Consider the following 21,572-nt stretch of genomic DNA (forward strand, 5'->3'; position numbering starts at 1 on the left):
TCATGTGAAGGACCCCCAAAATGATATGTATTTGCCCACGGACCCCCATCTCAAAATATTTAGTTCCAGGGACCCCCCAGAAGCAAAATTTGAGTTACAAAATGTCTGCTTAAAAAATACATATATTCAAAGATTTGCACCCCTTTTCACAACTTTACAAGCTTGCAGCGCGGCACTCGGTGCCACGCTGTGAGCTTGTAGATCTGCTATTTTTCAATAGCTAAAGTATAAAACAATGCAGGCCCCTCCACCTTGGGCCCAAGTAACTCAATCCCACTCCCCTGCCCCTTGTGACGCCCCTGTTCGGAGCTGTGACAGTACTCTCTCCGAGCGGGGCTAATGGAAGTGCCTGTGTTTCAGTCCCCTTCGACGGCGCAGCAACTCGGCATCCGGAAACCTCTCCCATTGTGGCCGAAGCCAGTGCCATTGTTTTCTAACGAAGGATGGAAGCGATTACGCACGTTTCTTGTCGTCTTGCCAGCACCTCCGATTTCAATAGAGGCATACGTCAGGGTTACTCCGTTAACACGCAAGCACATATGCGCGCACACACACACACCATTACACACAGGCTTGCAATTATGCACAAACGTAGAACTCGCAAGTGCCCAGCCATGGACCTGTATTGTGTACTCAATCATACATAATGCACGAGAGAATCATTTGCATCCAGCATAAGATACACAGGAAAATGTAGACGTATTAAGTTCAGTAACCTTCTCGCAGCACATTTCACATTTCTCACAGACTCCAGAGCCTTTGTGGTCGCGTTGTACTTTCTCTGTGTTAAGTTGCCATGTTGGCAGGCTGTTGTATGCAGAATCAAGACCCCAGTTTCACTCCCACACACTCACATCTAACTAACTGTGTGGCAGTGACACACAGCAACAACGTGACGCCTTTGAGTGGAGAAGGAAGCTGTCGCTCAAGGTTGCTTTGGCAGGTTTTGCCAAAGTAACTGTTTTAAAGATGCTCACCATTTGCCGGCCCAGTAAGGAAAAGCTGCGTGGATGCATTTCTAACTATTAATTTACCAAACGTATGTCTGTCTGATGTCTGTCTGTACTCGTCTGTGACACGGACTGACCTGGACACGGAACACCATACATGGGCATAAAAGAGTGCCAGACAGACAGCGATAAGAGATCTCCATAATAATGTAAGGGCATGAAAGGGACACAGACAGACGGATACAACAGGTATTGCACGGCTGGACTTTTCTGCCCAACGCACACTGTTCTAGTAGCGACTTTTAGCAATGGACGGCGGCTACGTCAGATGGCAACGGTAACTGGAAATGATCAGTGCTCGATATATATAAACCTGCCGCTGTCGCAGCCTTCCCTAAAACGCCAGAGGCTCCCTTTCCACGTAGTGGCTACAACGTCTGCTGTATACTGTAGACGCGTCGCCATGGGAACCAAAGAGTTCAGTAAAAGGGGTGGGAACCTGTCGCCGACGGCTGTTTGGTTAACGATTTTGACTGCTACAGCGATTGCATCATAGCAGCCGTACTCCGCCTGGCGTTGCCCTCCGGAAAATCGTCCCTATTAGTGTGGTTGCTCCTGCAGAGCAACCAGACTATTATTTTGCCACGCTACTCCTCCCACAGTTTAGGTTGCACACACTTGGCATTTTAGCCACGGACCTTTGATGAGATTTAGCCTTGCAAACCCAAAACTTAGAATATTTTGTTATCGTTGGATAAGATTTTCCCCACAAATGTATTGATGTGTTACCATAGGAGAGATATAGGCAAACGTTGACCAAAATAACAATTTTTCTACATTCTCTAAATGTGTAGACTATTAGACTACGTATTGCAGATGTTTAACAATCAAATGGACCCATAAGGGTTACACTTTACGCTCTCAAGAGTTAAAGAGCTATAAGGGTCTATTACCTTACACATTCTCCATCATTTAGCTGGGGAACACATGGGGACCCCTCAAGGACCACTTGTTAAAAACCACTGGTCTACATAAAACTCTTATCAGCATCACCTGTAATCGTGACAACTCCCTTCTCCCCCTCTTCCCGCCCTTTTCTCCCAGGCTCTATGACGTGATAAGAGCCCCGCCCCCTCGAGCATCCCGCCCTCGCTCCATGGCGGACAGCATTGATGACCTTTTGACAGACAGCCGGACGGACCAATCATCTACCGACGCCACATCCAAGCGTCACCCCCTAAACGACCTCCATCGATGTGTCCCCCGGGAAAGAAGGCAGGAAGAATCACAGAACAGCCGCCAAGTGCAGAGGCAGGGAGACAGGAAGACGGCGAAGTGCGTATAATAGGCCAGTTGTTCCCTGACCCTTTTCTGCATCGCGGCCCAAGCATCTGACCACTTTACTACAAGTTCTCACTCCCGAGGCGTCACAATCTGCAACTCTGTCAGTAGTCTAGTAGGAAAGGGGGGGTCCACGAGCATTGGGTGGATTATTTTTCGGCACCTGTTTTTTTCTTAATCCTTAAAGGGTATATTTTAAGATTCTGCCAAGTAACAAGCTGAAATATTGTCCCAAGGGGTTCATTTTCAATGATTTCTTGCATCTACCCATGCATTTACTTAATTACTATACAAGAAAAAAGACCCCCCAAAAATCTTCTTTAAGTAGAATGTGAGGGTTCTAACTAGGGGGTTTTCATGATTCTGAATCCATTGCAAGCATTTATTTTGCACAAAAAACATTCCTTGGGATAAAAACGGTAGTTTTGTGGTGAAATGTGTCATCACTTTTCACAGTTTTGTGGGGGTCCCAAGGAATGTCTTTTTTTCCTGTATAGTAAGTGAAAGGGTAGGTGCAAGAAATCATTAAAAATGAACCCCTTGGGACGATATTTCAGCTTGTTACCTGGCAGAATCTTAAAATATACCCCTTAAGGATTAAGAAAAAACAGGTGGCGGGAAAGAAATCCACCCAATGCGCGTGGACCGCCCTTTCTAGACTACAGCAGCCCTGGAACGTTGAGTTTTGACACGACGGGACACCCTGAAAGTCATGTTTTGACATGTCGGGACACCATGGCGACGTTGCATGTTTACAAAACTATGCCTAAACCTAACCCTAATCTCACAAAAATATGCCTAAACCTAACCTCAAATATGCGGAGAGAGAGACAATCTGAAGTTGAGATTACTAATCAAGCGTTGCAATACCAGGAAAGCCGCCGAGGCAGCTGTCCAATTCCTCGATTCGAGTAAGCAGCAATAACTGACGCCTGCGTGAGAATGAGTTGCAAGTGGACAGATGGGTGGACCGCGTGCATTTTCAGGAGTTTACTTTAATGATCAAATCAATCACTGTGTTCCAGCTTGGATCAATGGAACTGACATACTCACAGTTCATAATAATTATCGCTATGACAATGAAATGACAATGAACTATATTTTCAAGGTTTTAAAGAATAGATATCTTGGATTTTTTATATTAATTTAGTTTTATATTATTTTTTACATTATGTTACTTTCCTCTTCTACTCCGGATTTGAGCCCAGTTTTCTCCACAAGTGCTGCCATTTTTACCCTTGATTACCCATAATCATTAAAATCGTAGCATTTGGACAATTATTTTCCAGTCGCTGGCGCAGGTTCACTGGTATTATTCGCTGTAGGCTATTCCTGGAGGTGTTTTGTGGGTTGCAGCCGTGCTCCTGTGAGTGAGATTTGAATAGGAACAGTACTTATGTGCAGACACCTCTTATCTCTGTATTCGTCATTTTTGTGTTTTTTCCTCAAATCAACACTGCATTTCGAGCTTGTAGATCTGCTACGTTTTATATTTTTGAATATGAATCCTGAAAAATGTAGGATATATGAGGTTTCCACCTGACATACATTATGCTATTTGTTTTATTGTTGATGGTTAAACAAATTCATATTCATACTTGACCTAGTGGGATCACCAGACAGCCACTTTACATAAGAGCTAAAACATTTTTTATGTCAAATCTATTTTTGGCCAAACACAGTTGAATGTATTTTTTTTTTTTATATAATCTTCAAGCGCTTATCTATTTGGCGGGGAAATATTCAGTGCAAGCAGACAGATGGTCACCCAGTGCTTTGGTCTCATTGAATTCCTTCTCCTCGTAATGAATTCTACTTGCCATATGAATCCAAAACTGACTCCACACTCCTGATTTCTATAAACAAGAAGCATAAAACTGCCAGACAGTCCCACGTGTGTCTTTAACCACTGTAAAAAAAAAGAAACAAATCCATGCGTTGTGGCAATAACTGGAAGCGACATTGATTTGTGTTGTTTTTTTCCTCCATTATATTGGCAGGCCTTGTATGTTGTCTTGGAAGTAGCGTGCCAATTACCAAGATTGGCGTCCAGACACTCGGCGTAAACGCAAGGCGGCAGACATCCTCTGATAATAATCCATGGGGGTCAGGAGGAAAACACAGTATAGCCTATAGCTGCGTTGTAAATTTAATGTCCGGAGCAATAAAACGAATGGGGCTCTGCAGGGGTGTCGCACCAAATTCTGGGCCCTGGGTGCAAGGATTCACTGCGGGCCCCCCATGAATGCTCTTCATAGGGGGACCTGGGAATGCATTATTTTGTGCTTTAACTATTGAAAAATAGCACAAGCTCACAGCGTGGCACCGAGTGCCGTGCTGCGAGCTTGTAGATCTGCTATTTTTGAAAAATCATGAAAATCTGTGCAAGTCTTTGAATATTTCAAATCCTTCTAAGGTTTTTTGGGGAAAAAAACCTATGTTTCTATGTCAGTGGTGCTCAAACTTTTTCATGTGAAGGACCCCCAAAATGATATGCATTTGGCCGCGGACCCCCATCTCAAAATATTTCGTTTCAGGGACCCCCCAGAAGCAATATTTGAGTTACAACTAAAAAATACATATGTTCAAGATTTGCACACATTTTCATGACTTAAAAATAAAATAAAAAATAGCAGATCTACAAGCGCGGCACCGAGTGCCACACTGTGAGCTTGTAGATCTTCAATGGCTAAAGTATAAAATAATGAAGGCCCCTCCACCTTGGGCCCTGGTAACTCAGTCCCACTTCCCCCCCCCCCCTTGTGACGCCCCTGGGGCTCTGGATAATAAAAAAAGGGAAGAACCCAGGATGCTACTATTTCAGAAAACCATGCAGGCTCTTCTGCCGGTCAATAATTTTGGCGTTTATGGCCGGAGTTATGGTTGGCTGTGGAGAAGGTCTGATCCCAGTGCTTTCCAGTCCAGACAGCATGTCTACTGTAGACGTTGGTGCTATAAATAGACACAGGAGATGCTGGGAACGCATGCTGTGCGACCAAGATGCCGGCACAATGCATCATCCAGAAGAATATATCATTGCCGTCTATTCCAGGGATCTTCAACGTTTTCACGCCAAGGACCCTTTAGTTGAGAGAAAGGAGAAGCAGGGATCCCCACAACCTTTTCAGAGATTCCTTATAGTTTCATCGTTTGTCAGTACAATCATCAGTGTACAATCATCAACGCGAGGCGTTGTGATCTGCTATTTTTGGCAAAGGTTCTCAGAATAAGGACACTATAGGGTTCAAGTGGTTAATATAAAAAAGGAGAAAATAACATTCTATTTGGAGGACCCCTGTAGTAACTCTGAGGACCCCCTAGGGGTCCCGGACCCCCTGTTGAAGACCCCTGGTCTATTCAGTTGCCCCGATACTAGTAGACCATACATCATCTCCGCTGGCTTACCATACCAAATCATTTGATCCCAGTCGGTGTTGCACAAAGATACGGTAACTCGCGACATGTAGACCAGTGGCTAGATTTTTTTAAATTAACTCATTGAATGCCCTTTTCAAGATGGCCGCCAAGTACCAGGATGCCACGTTCCTAAATTTCTAGTGCACGGATCAATTTTTAGTGCACGGATCGTGCACGCCCATGCACCATATATGCACCATATGTGTAGTACTTTTTAACAGCTTTCAAACAAAAAAATCCGCTTGGAAATCCGTTTAGGCATTCATGAGATAGAAGCCTTCAAAGTCAGACAAAACAAACACTGCCACCTTCCTAAATTTCTAGTGCACGGATCAATTTTTAGTGCACGGATCGTGCACGCCCATGCCTAGATCATGCACCATATGTGTAGTACTTTTTAACAGCTTTCAAACAAAAGAATCCGCTTGGAAATCCGTTCAGGCATTCATGAGATACAAGCCCTTCAAAGTTAGACAAAACAGCAATTTTTGACATTTTGAAAGATGTGTTTGTTATGGGGCTAAACATGCAATTTCGCAATTGCGATCATGCCTAATACATTTGAGGCATTTTTAGATTTTTTTTTATAAAAAATGTTTTTGAAAAAAAAAATAATATATATATATATTTTTCAAAATGGCTTCCAACTCGGGAAACTCGGGCTGTGGCAGCCTGGGACTACTGTAATAACTTGGGAAACTCGGGCCTTGGCAGTCAATGAGTTAATGTGCAAACAATGGCTTCCGTTATAGCACGCTAACTTTCCAGGAATAGAAAGCCTGCCGTCTCTATTAGCCTGGATTCCCCATCGATGATGTCACTTGTTGGCAGGTTTCGGACATTTCCACTGCCCTCCTCTGAGACAAGAGGACCGATTAAACGAAGACTGGTTGAAATCCTTTAAATGCAGTACTTGAGTACATGTACTTAGTTACTTTCCACTCCTTTGTTAGTCCCCCCAGGAATCCGCGATTCCGCGATCACGGAAATTATCGCGGATTTCTCAGCCACCTGCGGAATTAGTGGCCATTCGCGGATTTTTCTGCCGTCCGCGGATTAACAGTCGCGAGTGCCGGCAGAGGGGCAGGAGTAGTTGTTTTACTATTATAAAACAATTATGGTCTGGCCAGTGGACACCTCACAGGACTTTGCTTCACAGGGCCCTGGGGGAGTAGTTTGACTGGGACGCTGGATGGTCCCACATTCCTGACAGAAACTGTGTCCTGACCTATAGTTCCTCTATACCTCTATGGTCCTGGCAATGACAATACTAATGCAGAGGAGAATAAATATTACACCTATACTAGGTATCCTCTCAAATGTAGTTACTATGGGCATGGTTTGGATGACAATATAGTCTTTGCAACAGGAAGTAATTATTAAAAATATCAATTTAAAAGATTAATATTAGATTTTTATTCTCAAAAACTATTATTTGAATACTCGATCTGATCACTAATTACAATTAATTGTAGCTATTGGGTTTTACTTGATTATTATGACTACATCATTTTTTTGCTTGAAAACTGTTCATTTGAGGTTGTTTTTTAATGTCCGCAGAATCAAGAATTGTTCTTTGCAGAATTCCGCAGAATCAGGATTGTTCTCTGTTCTCAGCGGATTCCTGGGGGGACTACTTTGTGCTCATACTGCACAAAGGGGGCACGTTATTGCTGGTGTTCTAAAAGAGTAATTTGTACTGTAATATTATATCGCATACGAATTGAAAGATATTCCCTCCTTCATCTGCAAATCTATCCTGGTGGGGGGACCTTGTCGCCGATCCGAGCGAGTACCAGTGCCGTCTGTACGCACGCAAACACAGAGCGTAGCCTGAAACGCTTTGATGTGCCGGAGCGTTGCAGCGTGTCATAAAGGACCCAGGCTGTGATGAACCCGATAGCTTATAACTGTCTCTTTGTGAGAAGGCGGTTCGTCTAGGGGCCGGTTCATATGCAGGGGGTCTCTGTGCAATTTTGATCACATCAGCTGCTCCGAGCATAATCTGACATCACGGCATATAATGAGCAAATCCCCCCTGTTATTAACCTATGGATCATGCTTAATCTCATCAGATAATGAGTCATATTCATTCTCTGTGTTTGACAGCGTGTGGGGTTCTCAGTCTGTGGCCCTGTGGTGGGAAGTGGGAACACAAATAATTTCCAAAACACTTCTACAAGTGTCCCCTAAAATTCACTGGTTCCCAAACACAGGGTCATTTGTGGGTCACAGACACATTTTTGTGGGTCCCTTTTTGTTTCCTAATTTTTTTTTTTAATGATAATATAACATTTCTAGTTTTTTTTTCTTTTCTTTTTTTTTTTTTGAAAAACAACGTCAAGCTATTTTTTTCTTTAAAACCTTTAAAAGTGAGTTTTCCCTGAGTTCACAAACAAATATGAACTTACTATTTTAGTTCCATTGATCCAAGCCGGAAAACGCCATCCATTGATTTGGTCATTGAAATAAACACGGTCTGAAAATGCACAAAAACCCACCGGAGCACTTAAAACGGACACGCTGAAACACCTTTGAGAATTGAGATTTTGAAGTGGGCTCCCGATCCAGAAAAGGTTGAGGAACACTGTTTTTAAACTGTGTTTTTATTTTTAAATACATATCATCGTTGTTCGGTGGAAACCGTTTGTTTTGTATTTATCATTTTTAAAATGATTTAAACTAGTGAAAACAGCCGATCTACAAGCTTGTAGATCAGCTGTTTTCACTACTTTTGTGCGATGGCCTTGTATGATGAAGCAGTGCTTTACTTTGCGAAAAAATATTACAAATTTGAAACTTGGAGATACAAGATTTCTAACAGTGACGATATATTTTATTTTATTTTATTTTTTCATTTCCGATAAGGTGCGGTGGTGGTGTGGATGAGTGCGATGGGGTGGGGGAGAGGTGGAGGAGGAGGAGGAGGGGGTTAGGACGGACGGGGGTGTAGAATTAATCAATTTCCTCTCATGTGATCACCCCCCCCCCCCCCCCCCGTTCACACGATCACCGCGGTCAGCTGTTCCGTGACATTTGGAGGTGGGGGGAGGGGGTCACACAGAGAGGAAATGTCAGGCCGGGGGCCATATGTTCGGATGCATTTGATTTCTGTCCCCATGCACCGACACCTGCAGGTAAAAAAAAAGAAAAGAGAAAAAAAGGAACAGCTCCATATGTGGTGCGAAATAACACTGGCCTCTCCCCCCCCCCCCACACACATAGACATCAAAGGGGGCTTGAGCCCCTGCCCTCAACTGTAAAAAGTGCCCTCTCCAGACTGCATGCAGTTTTTACTATGGTGAAAGAAAAGCAAATGCCCCTCTTTCCATGCCATACCTGAAGGCAGCATTCAAGAGAATTGCCTTGTCCAAACTCTCCTGAACTAGAATGCAGCATCTTATATGTTGAAAGAATTGCCCTCTCTGTGTAGGAATCCATGCCATTACGCCACATCTCCAGTATTGACTTGATTATGCTTATCAGTGTGGTATCAAGCACCGAATATAGCCGACCTCCAAGCTCACAGCGCGTCGTGCTGCGACGCGATGTGAGCTTGGAGGTCTGCTATTTTCGATATTTTTACCAAAAGGCCCTTTTAGAAATTTCGGCCCCTGCCTCTCTAACATTCTCTGCACGTCCCTGCCGCGGACACACCTGGCTTCGGCCCACCAGTGAAACATTGAAACTACAGCTACCTCATATCGTCCCTATCAGGGCAGAAACATCCCATCTCCGTATTCTACAGGTTTTTTTATGCTCCTACTTGATCATGCTACAGCATCACAAAAAGTAGCGGAGCAGTTTGTACATAGTCGGGGCTACCGATAAACAGTGATGGGAAAAGCACAAAAATGTTTTCCTTAAAGGGATATTACACTTTCAAAGTCATTTTATCGTCTAATCAGGCTTTTATGAACACCCTGAACAGTTTTTAATTTGCTTGATTCAATATTTAGATATTTGATGTAAATGTTACCAGGCCCGACACGCCCAGGCCCTCTCCACATACACACCCATTGTAACTTCAAACTCCATTTTAACCATGATAGATTCATTAAAAACACCCGTTGTTTTTTCTGTTGACTCATACTACCCTCCTAATACGTGAGCAGGCCGTGTTTTTTCGATAACTTTTTTCATTAATTTTTAATAATTATTTGGGAAAATGAAAAATATTTAATACAAAAATGGATTATTAAAAATAAATGAAAAAAGTTATCGAAAAAACACGGCCTGCTCACGTATTAGGAGGGTAGTTTGAGTCACCAGAAAAAATAATGGTTGTTTTTAATGAATTTATCACGGTTAAAATGGAGTTTGAAGTTACAATGGGTGTGTATGTGGAGAGGGCCTGGGCGTGTCGGGCCTGGTAACATTTACATCAAATATCTAAATATTGAATCAAGCAAATTAAAAACTGTTCAGGGTGTTCATAAAAGCCTGATTAGACGATAAAATGACTTTGAAAGTGTAATATCCCTTTAAAGTGGGCGTGACACGGCCAAAACAGCTAATTATGGCTATCAAATTAGCCAATTTTTTTAATGATGTCATGTACCCCCATGTTAACTCATTGACTGCCAAGGCACGAGTTTCACGAGTTATTACAGTACTCCCAGGCTGCCACAGCCCGAGTTTCCCGAGTTGGAAGCCATTTTGAAAAAAAAAAAATTTTTTTTTTTTTTTTTTTTTTTTTCAAAAATTTTTTTTATAAAAGAATTTCTAAAAATGCCTCAAATGTATTAGGCATGATCGCAATTGCAAAATTGCATGTTTAGCCCCATAACAAACACATCTTTCAAAATGTCAAAAATGGCTGTTTTGTCTGACTTTGAAGGCTTGTATCTCATGAATGCCTGAACGGATTTCCAAGCGGATTTTTTTGTTTGAAAGCTGTTAAAAAGTACTACACATATGGTGCATGATCTAGGCATGGGCGTGCACGATCCGTGCACTAAAAATTGATCCGTGCACTAGAAATTTGGAAGGTGGCAGTGTTTGTTTTGTCTGACTTTGAAGGCTTCTATCTCATGAATGCCTGAACTGATTTCCAAGCGGATTTTTTTGTTTGAAAGCTGTTAAAAAGTACTACACATATGATGCATATATGGTGCATGGGCGTGCACGATCCGTGCACTAAAAATTGATCCGTGCACTAGAAATCTAGGATAGTGGCAGTCTGGTACTTGGGGGCCATCTTGAAATGGCATTCAATGAGTTAAATTACCCAATCAAATTAATTTATTGTAGTTACTGTACTGAAAGTAGTACTTTCTGTGCAGTAACGGCAATACATTAATTTGATTGGGCTAATATGGGGGGAGGGGCAGAGACTCGCGGAGTCGAGTATCCATATCATTATCTTTTGAAACTGCCCCAAAAAAAGCTGTCAGAGGTGTGTTTCCGACTTTCTAAACCAACTTTAAAACTATCAGTTCTAGGGGTAAAAATTATATAGCATTCGCTATAAAATCAATGGTTAGACCGATAAAAAAGTACATGTCTTCTTCAAAAAAGGTGTCAAAAAAGGTGTACGAGGGTCAACACGCTTCTCCCCCTCTATGAGACGGTTTTGTCGGCCATACCCTGCTGTCTCTTACCCTAACCTGGAGCACCCGGGACACCGGAGCAAGCGTAGAACGAGGGAAAAGCGATCTCCTCCTCCTCCGCCACAGAGGTGGTCTGTGGCTCATACACTCTGTGTGTGTGTAGCCTGTGTGTGTGTGTGTGCTTTCGCGCGCGCGTGTGTGTGTGTGTGTACACACACAATAGCTCTCGCAAAGCCGCAGCCTGCAGCGTTAGCCGGGCTACACGCTAACAACAAGGCATCACGTTGTGCGCGGCACCGCACGACGGACGAAGTATACATTGCGAGGCACCGCACAACGGACGAAGTATACATTGCGCGGCACCGCACGACGGACGAAGTATACATTCACTACTAACTGATACTGCCCCGCCTCCTTTTCAGACTGTTTGAAGAAACACCACGTGACTTACTGTATCATAATGTTAAATTTCGGCCGGTGTCACGCCCCCTTTAAGTAAAAGTATCAATACTGCAATGTAGAAATACTCTGTTACAAGTAAAAGTATGGAATTCAAAATGCACTTGAGTAAAAGTATTGGTAACCACAAGTAGAAAGTACTCATTGTGCAGAATGTCCTATTTCAAATTTAAGTGTATGAAAATTGTTTTGATGCTTTTTGAAGATTGATTGAATTGAAGAATGTATTAGAAGTTTGCAATAGAAAAAAGTAGGGATGTGCCGAATACAAAATTATTGGCCAAAACCGAATACCGAATAGTGGAAACATTCCGCCGAAAACCGAATACCGAATAGCCGAATATTATTAATATATATTATGCGCATAATGTATTTTTATTACCATTTTTGTACCATTTGTTGTAAAGCTACCTTATTATGGCAAACGTGATTATGTCAAAACCATACAAAACTATAATAATAATAATCACCATTATCAGGGCTCAAAATTAACTTTTTGATTACATGATTTGAACATGCCATATCACGTATGTCATTATCAGCCCTACATTTATCATTGAACTTATTCTTTATGCCCAAATGATTGTATATATTTTTTTAGCAGTTATAGAAATATTAGAACTTGATATCAAGGTGCCCACTCCTCCTTAGTGCCCACTGGATAGATGAGGGACCGTCTGTCCCTCATCTATCCATCTAACTACAGAGTCCAGACAGGACCCTACATCTCACATCTTTTTTTACTAGCCATGTGCCTATAGCCCCCGCCCCCCCACCCCACCCCACCCCACCCCACCCCACACCACACCACACCACACACGCACGCACGCACACACACACACACACACACACACACACACACACACACACACACACACACACACACACACACACACACACACACACACACACACACACACACACACACACACACACACAGTGTGTGTCTCCATCTCTCTCTGGAAGAGGTTGAACATGAACTCAGCAGCCAAACCGAGACGCTCGCTGACAAACACTCTGACAAGCTTCACACAACTAACACCAGTGACAGAGACGACATCCTTATGCATGGTTGTTGTTAGCCCTTAGCACTGACTAGTGCTATGCTCTGTAGCAACAAAGAATTGACAAACAGCACTCAACTAACTGCTATCTTTGTCAATCAAAATCGCGGAGGCTCTGCTCCTGCTCAATGAACACTTTAACGAGCTTGACGGAGGCACGCTGCCTGGCACGGAGCTAAGCTTACACAACGAGCGACAGGTCGCAATGTAGGCTACACTCGTTAGCCGGCAGCTGCGCAGACTAGTGAAGTGAAGTGAATGCGAGACGGAGTGAGTGAGTGAGGGAGGGGGGAGAGAGAGAATGTTTACTGATGCTGCGGCTGCTTTTTGAGAGATTATACTGGACCCCTGTTCTTCACACTTTTCGGTGCTATACTATTCGGTTTTAAAAACTATACGGCCGAAAACCGAAAATGCATTTTTAGCCATTTTCGGCCGAAAATTTTCGGTGCCGAATATTCGGCCTCATCCCTAGAAAAAAGTACATTTTCATGACAAATGAAAATCACTGGTCAACTAAAAGGAGATCCTAGAAAGCACTACGGCTTATTCCCACAGGAACCACACTTTAAGTATCTCATATAACATTGAAAGACAGACGGATAGAACATAGTAGGATAACATCATCAAAAGCAGAAAAAGCATAACATCAATTTAAAAGGCAGAAGAAAGGGGGGGTGGGAGCATGGGGGCTCTATTTTCAAGTCACGGCGCATTGTGAGCTTGTAGATTGGCAATTTTAAAATGGCTGAAATGTATATAGGGCTGAAGTGGTTAATGCATGTTTTCAAAATCAAAATCTACAAAGTAACTAGTAACTAAAGTTTTCAAATAAATGTAGTGGAGTAAAAGTACAAAATTTGCCTCTGAGATGTAGTGGAGTAGAAGTAAAAGTATTGGCAATTGTACTGTACTTAAAGGAGTAGTTCACCACTTTTCAACTTTTGATATCACCATTTTTTTCTTCTCAGTCCAAGTCTCCTTGGAGAGCTGTGGGAAGTTCAGAATCCATCGTCTTGGGACATCATCATTTTCCAAAAAAAAAGATGAATGGCTTCCACTTTAAAATTGCAACTTTTCAGGAATAGAAAGCCTGCAGTTTCTATAAGCTGGATTGGTAATCGATGATGTCACAAGACGATGGGTTTCTGACCAGCCCACAGCCCTCCTCTGAGAGAAAAAAAAAAGGAAAAGCTATTTTTGAGTGAGGACCAATTATATGAACATAGGTTGAAAAGTGGTGGAGTGCCCCTTTAAGTACATTTACTTCGACGTTACAACACTGCCGATACAGTATTGACCGTTCCACCCGCTGGCGTCATGACAAAAGCCGACACTATGTCAGACATCATACTCTCCTGTGGCTGTTATAGTGATATACTTTTACTGCACGGCCAAACGCTCTGTCTGGCCTTGTTAAAGCAGGTTACAGCCAGCTGAAAGTGCAAGGGTACTCAAGGGCCTGTGGCCGCACGGCTGTATTATACACCTTTCTATACAGTACCTCTGCATTCCAATCATGGCAAATAGTCTCTTCAGTTGTGCGTTATGAACTAGATTGCGGGCATTTTCCAGGTAATGATCACCCCGGCACTCATGAATGTTTATTCATTGGCCAGATTAATCTCATATTCATTTCAAAGTGTTTTTTTTCTCTCCCCGTAAATTAACATCCTAATGTCATTGAGAAAAGTCAAATAATGGCCGCTATATCGGCCAAACGGATACAGTTTATTGGTGGGGCTCTTTGCACCCTTTGTAATGGTGCAGCTTATTGTGAATGGAAGCGTCTTGGAAGGCATCCGTATCCTTATCAAGTTGTGACGGGAGACTCGTGGGGACCAGATGGCGAGGGGCATCCCTGATTCTTTTTTTTTCTTCTTTTTTTTCGGCAGCAGATTAATTGTTTCTCTGTCTCCTGCACTGCAAGGTTTTTGGATATGGAGCTAACACCCCCCTGAAGAATTTCTAAATATTTGACTGCCAGAACGCTTGACTTATGAGTAAGCCGTTTGGCTTTTTCCCCCCAGTATACAGTAATGCCAGTGAAATTAAAGTGTTTGGGTGCACACACTATTCCTTAAAATATATTGAAAATAATTCATCCCCCGTGAATTTGCTGATATTATCTGACCCCATATGTCATACATGGGCTGTTTGATAAAGATTTTAGTACTTTTACTTTTAGTACTTTGAGTACATTTTGATACTTTTGTACTTTTACTCAAGTAACATTTTGAACACAGGCCTTTTACTTGTAACAGAGTATTTCTACATTGCAGCATTGATACTTTTACTTAAGTAAAATTAGTTAACTATGTTAACTGTTGCACCACTACAATTTTGTACAATAGTATCTACCTCACATCTCTCTCTCTCTTTCTATTTCTCTCTCTCTCTCTCTCTCTCTCTCTCTCTCTCGATCAGCTAAGGGGTCCTTGGCCTGCAAAAACACACCGTAAGACCCCTGATTGAAGTGGCCAGGTCTTGTGTCTAACGACTCATTTCGTCTTGTCTCACAGGCCTCGGCCACGGATGGTGACACCAGGAAGTGATCGCCGATCTCCCGCGACCCGTCCCTGCACACGGAAAACCAACCTCTTCCTGTTTCTTCCTGGGAGGGAACCTAGAAATGACCGACATCGCCCGGCGGTTTCTTGTACCACGCCCTCCCCGCCGTCGATGTCCCAGCTGTCTGTCATTGGATCGACCCATTGCCTCCGCCTAAAGCTCGACTCTTATCATGCCTGCCCCGTCCCCCGTCCCCCCATCCCCCAAGCCCCCACCACCTCCCCACCTTGTGCCACGGAAGTCTGACGACCACGGATTGTCATCCAACCCCCCCCCCCCCCCCCCTGGCATCTGTTAAACCAGTGGTTCTCAAAGTGAGCCCCCAGGGGGAAGGTCTCCGGCCAGATGATTGATTAGTCAGCAGTAAGTGGACTCTTACGGGTCTCGTAACTCTGAGCGCTATTGGTTCCGTGGCATAATAATGCTTACCAAACCAAGGGATCCTTTTGAAAAGAAGTCGGGAGAACCGCTGGGTTAAATGGTGCGGATTTCGAAGGGCAGGGGTTTCATAGAGACAACGGGACCCCCCCCCCCCCCACGGATTTTTCGGAGCGGAACATCCCCCTCCACTTGGCCGGACACTGCTCAGCGTTGTGGACATGGCCTTCCGGTGGTCGAGCCGACCGCAAGGCGTCCCTTGCATATTTGTTATTTTTTACATAGACCAAAGAGAATAAAGGACAACAAAGTGCGCGATCGTTGTTCCAGAGCAGCAGAAACGATCCGGGCCAAAAGCAAGACACTATAGACTTTATGGACCGGCTGTTTTCTCGTCCGTCGCCGTGGCGTGTGTCACCGAGCGCCCACGCGCAAATAGAGACACACAAACACACACACACACACACACACACACACACACACACACACACACACACACACACACACACACACACACACACACACACACACACACACACACACACACACACACACACACACACACACACACACACACACAAACCTTTAAAACTGTTGCGGACACGTTAGTTTGGTTTGAGTTTCTTTTCGGACTAAGCCCACCACTGTATTTTGGAACTGGAGATGATACTGCATAATTATACAGTATATCTGTGTGTAAAACAAAAGAAAAGAAAGAATCATCGGATTTAAGTTTTTTTTATATCCATGGATGGGACAATTTGAAAACAAGCATGGTTGTTTGGTGACGGAGCGCGGGCCATTAAGAGTACATAACAACTATGCGAAGGGGCCTATCGGACCTGTCGAGGTTGAAAGAGCAGCGAGCAAGCAAGCGTGAGGAAAAACGTCATTAAATGTATTTTGAAAGTCCTAAAAGTTATATATTTAACAGTTTTATATGTTGTACCTTTGTAGACAAGCTTATTGGACATAAAAAAGAAGGGAAAAAAACTAAAAAATAAAACGTGGTTGCTGATTTAGTAGGATGTGAACAAAACGAAGAAAGAAAAACAAAAAAACAACGCTGTCGTTCCCATCACTGCTGTCGCGTATAGTTCCAGAGATGTTTCTGTTCAACCGATAGACGCTTTATTCTCGCGGTCTCACGCTCTTTCCAAATGGTCCTTTGTAAACGTCTATCAACAACAACAACAATAGCAAACAGAAACGGATGAAGTGATCTACCGACTGACTGGGCCTTCGGCCAGGCGGACATTGATATAGCTGTGGTCATCAATGGAAGCCAACCGGAACCTGCTACTTTGCTATGCAGGGGTGTCGCACCAAATTCTGGGCCCTGGGTACAAGGATTCACTTCAATTATTTTGTGCTCACAGCGCAGCACCGAGTGCTGCGCTGCGAGCTTGTCTTTGAATATTTCAAATGCTAAGGTTTTTTGGAAATGTCATTGGTGCTCAATTCTTTTCATGTGAAGGACCCCCAAAATGATATGTATTTGGCCAGAGACCCCCATCTGAAAATATTTTGTTCCAGGGACCCCCCAGAAGAAAGGTTTGAGTTTCAAATATCCGCTTAAAATTACATATATTCAAAGATTTCCTCACATTTTCAGGACTTTCTGCTATTTTTCAATAGCTAAAGCATAAAATATTCAGGTCCCTCCACTTTGGGCCCTGGTAACTCAGTCCCACTCCCCCCCCCCCCCCCCCCCCCCTTGTGACACCCCTGTTGCTATGATATCGTATTGTACAAGGTGAAGACCTCTCAATGGGGGATAGCAGTGGGTTTGGTTTTGCTGGTGCCACAACAAAATAAATAAATCAACCATTCATTGTTCCAATAGAGATTTACAAAAATATGTATATAAATTATTTTAAGCCTAGAATCAATAAAGCCACCCAGGATCCTGGTGAAAAAGAATTATCCTCTGTATTTAGTATTATATCTCTGTATTTATGAAGTATTATCATATAATTAAATATATATATTTTTTCCCTTCTTTTTTTTTATGTTTGCAGGGTTTTATGGTCTTGATTCACCAGGACCCTGGATGGCTTGATTCTAGGCTTAAATCTCTATGGGGAAAATGAATGGCCGATGTTTTATAAAGTGGCACCCGAAAACCACGCCCACTGCTATTCCTCTGTGGCTTTTGATTTTGTTAACCACTTAAACCCTATTATATTTAGTTGACCGGAATCCCCCAGGGCTCCATACTAGGCCCCCCTAATGTTTCCCCTCTCCTCTACACCAAATATTTTCCACTAAAAAAAACAGACAATCTACAAACCAGACAGCACAGCGACATAGCGCCGTTGCCTATACTCCCTTTGTAACAATGTAGGCGCTATGTAGCATCGGGAGCGTTTGCTCATTGGGAAGATCTCTTTGCGACGTCGCCGCGCGAGAGAGGAGCTAAATTGGCAAGCGACGTCGCAAATGCATCTTCCCCAATGAGCAAACGCTCCCGACGCTATATAGCGCCAACATTGTTACAGAGGTCGCAAATGCATCGCTGTGCTGTCAGGGAAGCTCGCAAATGCACCGCGACAAGACACGTTGTGAGCTTGTTAGATTGCCTATTTGTATTATTATTTCTTTTGTCCGAGGGATGCTGTAAGGGTTCACGTGGTTAATTTATTTTTGTGCTTGTGTTTGTTCGCACAACAACATGTTGCCCTCTTCTCTCTCTATCTCTTTCGCTCTCATTTTGGTTGAGAAAAAGAGGAGGGAGAGGCGGAGCAATTTGGTTGGGGGGGAATGTGGGTGGAGGCATCGCGCGGGAGTCTTAGAGTCATTTACATGAGATACTTTTTTATCATGAAATATTTTAAGAATAAATTAAATACATGAAAGAAATTCCACCTGCCGACATAGGGTGCTTATTTTGGGGGGGTGTTCAGAGATGTTGACTCTCATTGTTGCTCTACTCTACATGATGCTTGCGGTCACAAAACAAGAGCATTTGTCATTTCTGGGTTGTCACAAAAAATTGTGTAAAAAGCCACGCAACACAAACAGCTCATACGCACTGCCTGTGATGCGACACAACAACGCGTCGTGCTGCGACGCCGTCCACCCCTCCGGTTTTCGCTCGCGGAGCCTCTATTTGAGTGAGGTTTCGCGGCGACGTCCATAGAGGTAAATGGCCATGTCCCGCCCCCAAACACTTTATATTATTATTTATTTATTTGATTGGTTCAGGCTACATCGCAACGCAATGGCCGACGCTCCATATGCGGACAGTATTTCGCATCACGTCGCTTGCTCGCGTGCAGTGCGGATGAGGTGTAATGTTGAAGTGACCTGAGCCGTGGATATTTGCTTTGCTATCAGTCAGTGTTAATTTTGTCGACTAAAAACAAATTATCGTCGACTACCTTTTTTCACTGACGAAAACTAAATAATAACTAAACAAAAACTAAGCTATGATGAGTACCACTAAGCCCAAATATATTGACAATTTTGTCAACAAAAACTAGACGAAAATGTTGGAGAAGACATCCAGTTGAATTAAAAGACAAGTCATTGTATTAGTAAGGGGATTTTATAAGATATTTGACTAAACTGCGAAGTAAATCGTTACCAAGAAATTTCTTCACCAATGTGTTTCTAAAGGTGTGTAATACTATGTACTAAAAGGTTGAAATTCAACTCCCGGGGGAAACCTCTTAAAAAAACTGATTTGTATTTGTGTCCCATTAATTTACTATACAGGAAAAAAATACAAAAAATAAATCTGCTTTAAGTAACATGTGAGGGGTCTAACTAGGGGTTTTTCATGATGCTGAATCCATTGCAAGCATTTGTTTTGCACGAAAAACATTCCTTGGGCTAAAATCGGACCCACAAAATGATGGTTTAGTGATGAATCATCACTTTTCACCTTTTGTGGGGGCCATTTGTAGCCCACGGAATGTTTTTCGTGCAAAACAAATGCTTGCAATGGATTCAGCATCATGAATTTGCTGAAGATTGACTCCTCACATGCTACTTCCTGTATAGTAAAGTTAATGGGACACAAACACAAATCATTTTTTTAAGAGGTTTCCCCCGGGAGTTGAATTTCAACCTTTTAGTACATATTATTACACACCTTTAGAAACACATTGGTGAAGAAATTTCTTGGTAACGATTTACTTTGCAGATTTTCTTATGTTCCCCTTACTATATTCTTGGTTGCGCTTGTGTAAAATCAGCTATCACTAAATATGTTTTTTGTAGGAAAAAAATCTTCTATTTACTCATCACTGAAACAAGCATTCTGCAAACATAGTCCATAACACAAAACGAGGAGGTTGATATTTTTGGAATCATATTTGTTTGTGTTTGTGTGCTAAAAGAGAGAGCTTGGAGAGCTGTCTCACCATGCATGGTAGGTAGGTCAATGAGGAGATAGTCGGCTACTGTACTGAGATATATTCTACGGAGCTATTGGAACTATGTCAACAATATTACTTCATGGCAAGAAAACAACACAACCCAAACCTCTACCGACGATGGTGATTTTAACAACGATACGATACATGGACGATATTGGTTCATTCATGGCGATGCTTTAAAAACGATAAGTAACTATTTAGCAAAGAAATTAAATCTGTGTAAACCGTGTAAAAAATCCATTATTATGGAAGTAAACGCTGTGATTATCTAGCAAATACATGGACATTATATTTCTACACATGGACAAACCCACCTTGACATGAACACAGAGATTACACACATTTATCGATAGAACAAGAGTAGCTATATGGAATGGAAAAGGAATTAGACACCTCTTTTTCATTTTCCCTCTTAAAACTGCCAAATACAAGGCACAAATACTTCAATTATTTAAATCGGAAAACGATTAGATAGCAATTACCACATTTTAAAACAATACGATACGATACAAAGCCAAACCGGTACGACATTTTACTTTTGCAAAAGATATGGTAGATCATTGCAAATTAAAATCGATTTTTCGATTCAGTTACAGTATCGTTACACCCCTAGTCATCGTGCTTTAAAGGAAAACAAAACTACAGAACTGACTATTAAGATGACGTATAGGCCTCACCATAGGCTTCCATTGGTAAAGTCCCATGTCATTGATCCTGCCTGCAGCACTAAATCCAGGCCCGGCGATGGGACTCTATTGGTATTGGATTTTGGGGACCGCTATGGAGCCCTCGGTCACCGTTTCAACACATCATCTCTGTCTTAATCCTCTGGTCAATAGGGTCTGACAGGATTGAAATAACACAATAAAGTAGATTTAGTGGCGCGCGCGCGTGTGCGTGCTTGCGTGCGTGTGTACGTGCGTGCGTGTGTGTTGGAGGGGCGGGTCCCGTGTTAAAAGCCAGGTCCTGAAAAGATGGATCATCTACACACACTTTCACTAGTTTCACACACACACACACACACACACACACACACACACACACACACACACACACACACACACACACACACACACACACACACACACACACACACACACACACACCTGTGTGTACCTGTTTGATTTGAATTTGGGTAAAAGAAATACGAGCAAACACATTGGGCCAAATTCACGAAGCTTGTTCATGCCAATATTTTGTTCTTACCGTCATTCATGTAAATTCCCACGATACGATCGTGAATTTGGACGGATGTCCGCTAAAAACAACAACAAAGAATTACCGGATACTGGCGGTCATCTTTGTACCTCGGCAATGGTGAGTGAGCAATTGTTCAGTAGAAAAGGCTTACAGGGTAATATGCATTCCAAGTGTTATTAGCCTTTGGTCATACGTGGCTAAACTTGTAAACTAACTTCTTATTGTCATTACACATGAGAGTAGGCGTGCCTCTTT

General features: G+C 42.7%; 1 protein-coding gene across 1 annotated transcript in view; it reads left to right on the plus strand.

The window, feature by feature from the left end:
• The window catches only part of LOC308308877 (uncharacterized protein), a gene marked incomplete at both ends in the record, with an annotated part of 169,778 nt that extends 154,440 nt beyond the window's left edge, over nt 1–15,338 (plus strand). The window contains 2 exons of the mRNA XM_080754334.1: nt 2,055–2,289; nt 15,306–15,338. Of these exons, the coding sequence (XP_080610460.1) occupies nt 2,055–2,289; nt 15,306–15,338 (268 nt within the window). The remainder of the gene's footprint in view (nt 1–2,054; nt 2,290–15,305) is intronic.
• Between the last annotated feature and the right edge of the window lie 6,234 nt (nt 15,339–21,572).

Source organism: Nannobrachium achirus, assembly GCF_963921795.1.
Source record: "Nannobrachium achirus genome assembly, chromosome: 23".
In the NCBI taxonomy this organism is placed as follows: Eukaryota; Metazoa; Chordata; class Actinopteri; order Myctophiformes; family Myctophidae; genus Nannobrachium; species Nannobrachium achirus.